Raw genomic sequence first — 6,419 nt, forward strand, 5'->3', positions numbered from 1 at the left:
TAATACCAGGGTCTATTGTAATTAATCTTAGTTTTTTTGTTTGATAAAACAGATGATAATGATGGAAAATTGATATTTAAATTGAAAACCAACATTTCAGAAGAACTTTCATTTCACTTTTCTCTAAGATTCTCTTATTTTATGTAAAAAACTTATCGCATGTATTTTTTTTATTACTCAAGCAATTATGAGAGTATCAGAAATAGCTATTACTTTTTATTGGGCATCTTATATCCTGGGTGCTGTTACATGTTATATATATGTATAATCTTAATTAGTATTAAGCCAAATAAATTAAATATTATATTTATCTATTTTACAGATGGGCAACTGGCTTTAGAAAGCTTAATTCAAAAGTTACACATAGAGTAAGTGACTGAAAGTTAACATAAAGCCTGGCCTCTGGTCACTATAACAAATTGTTTGAGAAAATTAATATCCCTCTCAGGAGCATTTCTGAATCCTCTTTACTATTTTTTCTAACAGGAGTTATTTCCTCAAGAGAAAAATAAAAATTTAGGAAAATAAAAAGAAGACAGAAAGAAAACCTCTAGGAAACTACAAAGAAGACAGGAAAAATTTCAAATTGTGACTTTTTTTTTCCCCAAATCACATCTACAAGTCAATTTTGAAACACAACAATATTTGGGAATTAATAGAGAGCTTAAAAGATAGAAGTTAGAAACTATCAAAGACTTTATTTAAAGTACCTATTGTCCATGGAATCCAGCTAAAAGTCTCTACCAGTTACTAAAACATCCCTACAGACCAACTGCTTTCAAAAAGACCTACCACTGTCACAAAATGGTGCCACTAACATATTATGATCAACACTTTGCAGCTTTAGAACACTCTTACCAACTGGCCTCAACCAACTCATTAACACATCAGTACATAGGAGAAAATCTAAATCAATCCAATAATCAATCTGTGGTTATAGTACAATCTGATAATAATTACCTTGCAGCACCTCCATTAAGCTCTAACCAGAAGATGCAGAGATCTTTTGCCAAGTCTCAGGACACAATTTCACAGGGCTTCTGTAACGGAGCTCTGAAATCACCAGTACCCCAGTCCAAACATCAGGATCCTCCCTCAGTAGGCCTCCACCAGAGAACTTCATTGCAGTCTAATTGGAGAACTCTGAGCTCACCTTTACCCCTCCCCAAACTTCAGACCTCTTCACTTGACCTCAACAAGACATCATCATCATCATCACTGGAACCCAATCAAACAACTTTGAGCTCACAATTATCCCTCCCCAAACCTCAGAATGCAACTTCCTTAGATCTTTGCTGGACATCACCTGCCCTGAAGTCTAATAAAAGAGTCTCAAGTTCATCATTATTCCCCTTCAAATATCAAGAAACATCTTCCCAAGACATCCTCTGGACATCATCATCTTTGCAATCTAATAAAAAAACCCTTAGCTCAACGTTACCTCAGTCCAAGCCTCAGGAATTAGCTTCATCGGACAGCCTTTGTATGTCTTCATTAGATAACCAACAAAGATCTTTGAGCTCACCATCACTTACCTCTACACCTCAAACAAATGACTTGCTTCAGTTATCACCTTCATTGCAGCCTAATCAAATGGCTTTTAGCTCACCTTTACCTGATTCCAAACCTCAGACACCACCTGTATTGAGCCCTAATTCTTGTTTTCTGAGCTCACCATTGTCTAACTCAAAACCAAGGAAATCACCTTTACCACATTCTGTCTACCAGACTCAGAGTGTGCCATTGTTCCAGCCCAAATCCCTAACAATGCTTACATTGGATCATACCTCCAGGACCCTGGGTTCACCAGTTAGTGACTCCAAGTTTCAAGACACCACTTCACCAAATGACAAACACAGAGTCACAGATGTGTCTTCACCCCATCTCAAACCAAATATTTCAGGTCAATCATTATCGAGATCCAAATACTGCATCAGGAACACAGCTGCTATAACACGGGGCTCCAGAATCCAGAGCAAAAGCAACTTCGATCTTTACGCAAAGAAATATCCAAATAAAGAAATTCCATGGACTTTAGATTATATTTATCCTTGCATTGTTAAAGGTGGGACTGTCCCTAATAATGTTGTAAGTAAAATTATCAATTCTCTCTCTAAGACCAGAATCCAAAGGGATCTCAGTAGGCAAATTATCTTTCGAAGAATGAGGGGACGGCCAAATCCTCATCCTGGTCCCCGCCTTTCATCAAATTACGTGGTGTGCTTAGCTTGTGCTTCCTGCATAAAAACTCATTGCAATCATCTTACAGGAAAAAAAGATCCTCGTGGTGCAATGCTATCTGTCATACCGACACTGCAGCCCAGTTCTGAGGGGAAAATAGAGGTGAAATTAGTTTTTATTCTTTCAATACCAGAGACTTCTTTCTCATCTTGTCTCCTATTCCCTGTGAAAAAAAATCAACCCGATGAAGCCCTTGAAGACAACCTTGAAAAAATGGAGAAGATAGCAGAGTTTTTTCCTACTAAAACTGATAACATCCATGGACTGGCAGTAGTCTCTGAAAACAAAGTTGTAAGCCAACAGCCCCAGGCTATTGACTGGTTGCTTTATGTTAAGAAAAGTAATTCTCAGCCACAGACTATGCTCCCACCCTCTTCCTCCTCCCTATCTTTTTCTTCATCTTCCTCTTCATCTTCTTCCTCCTCTTCCTCTTTGATTGCACCCTCCTTACCCTTTCCTTACGAAGAGTCTAGGACATCTCCCCCCTCAGGTTGTATGTTCACTGGGTTAGTTAGTTACCACCGTTTGCCTCCAGGGGTCTCCTGGCTTGAGTTCATATGTAGCAAAAATTACCAGCTACTTTCTGGAAAAACACAACAAAGTCACTCACCATCTCCCAACACAAATCCTATAAGGAATAGCACCATAGTGAAAGGGCCAAAGGGGTCAAAGATACTGTTCAAAATTTTCCAGGCATAGTAAATGAGAGAAATCTTGATTAAATTAATGTTTTGTGTCTTTGAAAGCAATTGACCTTTATTTCTTTGAGACTAGAGTTTGATTTCTTATCATCCTTATTAAAATTCTTGGTAATGACTGAATAGGACTTGATATTTCAGTCAATGATCCACCCAGTTAAGGGAACTATTACTCTCAAGTCTATTTCCTAGGTAAGTAATAAACTACAGTCCCTAGAAACCAAAACTGAATCTCTTGTTTGTAACCAAATGGCTAACTTATAGTAGCCACTATATAATTATTGTTAAATTAATCATAATTGGCTATTGAGAAATACCTTATCGGTCTTTTTTTTTTTTTTTTCCTGTGCCTCCTGGTTTTCTCATCTGCATTTTTTTTTACAAATTACTCAGTTATTGCTTGTTATAGTTTTAAATCACTTTTCCAGACTATTATTGACATCCAGAATCCCGAGTTTAGTAATCCAAACAAATCTAAACTCTAAATTTAAATAATTACCTTAATGTTTTGTGTTTTTTTCAGTTTTTTTATTTAAAAAAAGATTTTAAATATAATGTTACATGCAATAAACCTTAATATTTCAAGAAAAATTATCTTAAATATAATAATGTTACATGCAATAAACATTAATATCTCAAGAAAAAATGATTTTAAATATGATGTTACATGCAATAAACACCAATTATTCAAGAAAAAAGATCTTACAAAAAATAATATTACCTACAATAAAAATTAATATTTCAAGAATAAAAGGATTTTAAGTATGATAATATTATCAAAAGTGTACTAACATAGTATATCACAAAAGTTGTAGGAAATATTAAAAATCTGCAAATAACAGCATTACTTCTATTATATTCTAGAATATTTTTCCCCCTCTGGCTCTATTTTTGTTCATCAGTTTATATTGTTCATTATATTCCACAAATGAGTGAGATCATATGATATTTATTTTTCTCCAACTTGCTTATTTCGCTTAGCATGATGCTTTTAAAGTCTATTTTGTCAGATATGAGTATTGCTTCACCAGCTTTTTTTTCCTTTCCATTTGCATGGAAAAATTTTTTTCATCCCTTCATTTTCATCCTATGTGTGTCTTTTGTTTTGAGGTGGGTCTCTTGTAGACAGCATATAGTTGGGTCATATTTTTCTATCCATTCAGCTACCCTACACCTTTTGTTTGTAGCAATTAATTCATTTACATTTAAGGTTATTATTGAGAGGTACTTATTTATAGCCACTTATTGCTCAGAATAGTATCTAGCCCATTGTTATTCTCTTTCCCCATCAGATATGATGACAGTTTCCTTAAGCCATTTATGCTAATCTGTTTCCCTATCTCTAAAGAAATTTCAGATCATTTTAACAGGTAAGAATATATGTCTCCATAATCTTTTCAGTTATGTGTTACTAGGGAAAGTTCTTCTATGCTAAGATCCCATACTCTGAAATCCAATGACTTATTCAACCTTAGTTAACAAATTTTAGAAGAGAATAGCTAAGTGGTACAGATAACCCTATCTCATGCTGACTGTGCCAATATTTAAATAATGAGCTCTAAAGTTCATCACTTGCAAAGTGGGTTAATAAAAATGCTTAAAAAATGTCTTTGTTCCGCTGGGTCTACTGGGAAGAGAAGGAAGTTGTCTTACCTACTCACCTTAACTTATTATCTGCATCTCCAATGGCTGGAATTAGGATTTCCTGCATACAATGAAAACTCACATTTCTGCCTCTCCACTTCACATCTTTTTGGTCACGGGACTACAGAGTGGGCATTTCCATTTGGAACACTGCACAGGCATTTCAAACTCAACATGGCCAAAACAAAATTTATCATCTTTATATTTACAATTTACTTCTTTATATTTACAGTTCTTTGCCCCTATATTCTCAAATTCAGTGTGTGTACCATCACCCATCATGGAATCATTGCCAGCTCCTCTCCAAGTCCATGAGTTCTATGGTTTTATTAGCTCTACTTTAGTCTTTCCTTTTCAACCCCATTGTCACTATACTAGTTGTGGTCACAGCCATTTATAACCTGGAATTACTACAATAACCCTTAAACATACACTGTAATTTTTTAATGCATTTTTAAGACACTAATTTGATAATGTCGCTCCACTGCTTATAATACTTTCATTATTGCACATTTTTTTTTTGTAGAAAGGTCTAAATTCTTTTTGTGATTGAACTATTATTGACTCACAAAACTGATTTCTTATTTTCCAGTCTCCTATTGGATGCTTCAGTCATACTAATTTCTTTACAATGTATAAAATATACTCAAGCCTCTCTTACATTGTATTTTTAAATCAATAGTTCTGCTGTCCAGAAAGATTTTTCTATCTATTCATTTTTATCCTACGTGACTCTATTTTGTCTTTCTTGAAATCTTGTGGGAAGCCTTGTTCTGATTCATTTACAAAGTGGTTAGTTGGCTTTCCTATTGCCATGAAACTCTATGTTCACTCTTTGCACTTCTCTAAATAACATTATAAAGCAGTCATTTATTGCCTATTTTCATTCACCAGACTGAAAACTCCTTGTTCACTATTTCTGTTTTTTTTTTTAACCTAGTCTTCTGAATAAAGTAATACCCTAAAATATGTGTGTTGATATTGAATCAGTACTATTGAAGCTCTTCATCTTTTTTAATTCTCTGAAATAAGTGTTATTTCATCAATCTGTTTCTTTCCCATAAAAATATTTTTGAATTGTTCTTTGTACCTTTTGTTTTAGTGAGAGCATACGTAAAAATGTTACTGATGGCAGCAGTCATCCTTGTCATATTTATTACATTAAATGTGTTCCTTCCTAGTATTCAATATTAAATATGATATTGGCTGATGCATAGCTGATCAGTGATGATGAGGAAGAACACATATATGTGATAATGTTTTCAAGGCTTTCTCCAACTTCTTTAGGAAATATTTGAAATGTGCCTTATTCATTCTGAACTTCTCTTTTGGTGGCATATATCACTTTTATAATTATCAATTTAATATATTCTGTACTAGACTAAATATGGATGGAGGTCCTTTGTCTGTCTTGCTTATGACACATACCAAGTATTCAATAAATATCTATGGAATTAAACTGAAGAATTCAACTGATTTTTATTTAATTTTATGTCTTTTAGGTTATTTTTTAAAGTTGATACCTCATTTAGTTTCTATTGATTTTTTAAATTATTTTTTGGACTATGATTTAGTTGTTCTTAACTTCTCTATTGTATTGGCAGTTATTTATCATATTCCTAATTATAATAGTGTCTACCTTCAAAATATTTTCAAAAGAATTATTTAAACAATATTTTCTAATTTGGAAATAAAACCACTTGAAACCTATGGGAAAAATGCACAAGTAACAAATATCTAATTCTCTCCCACCTTGTATGGATACCAAAAGATTATTAAAAATAAAAAATAACATGCCATGCCCTAACCGGTTTGGCTCAGAGGATAGAGCGTCGG

At 33.8% G+C, this 6,419-nt stretch overlaps 1 protein-coding gene across 1 annotated transcript; it reads left to right on the top strand.

Moving 5' to 3' along the window:
- The first annotated feature begins 804 nt into the window (after positions 1-804).
- Positions 805-2,940, top strand: CSNK2A2IP (casein kinase 2 subunit alpha' interacting protein). The gene has a single exon (XM_070403507.1). It carries the CDS (start codon positions 805-807, stop codon positions 2,938-2,940), a length of 2,136 nt encoding a protein of 711 aa, XP_070259608.1.
- The last annotated feature ends 3,479 nt before the right edge of the window (positions 2,941-6,419 follow it).

This window comes from Myotis yumanensis, unplaced genomic scaffold (assembly GCF_028538775.1).
Source record: "Myotis yumanensis isolate MYYU_CA2020_CCGP unplaced genomic scaffold, mMyoYum1.0.hap1 SCAF_2, whole genome shotgun sequence".
In the NCBI taxonomy this organism is placed as follows: Eukaryota; Metazoa; Chordata; class Mammalia; order Chiroptera; family Vespertilionidae; genus Myotis; species Myotis yumanensis.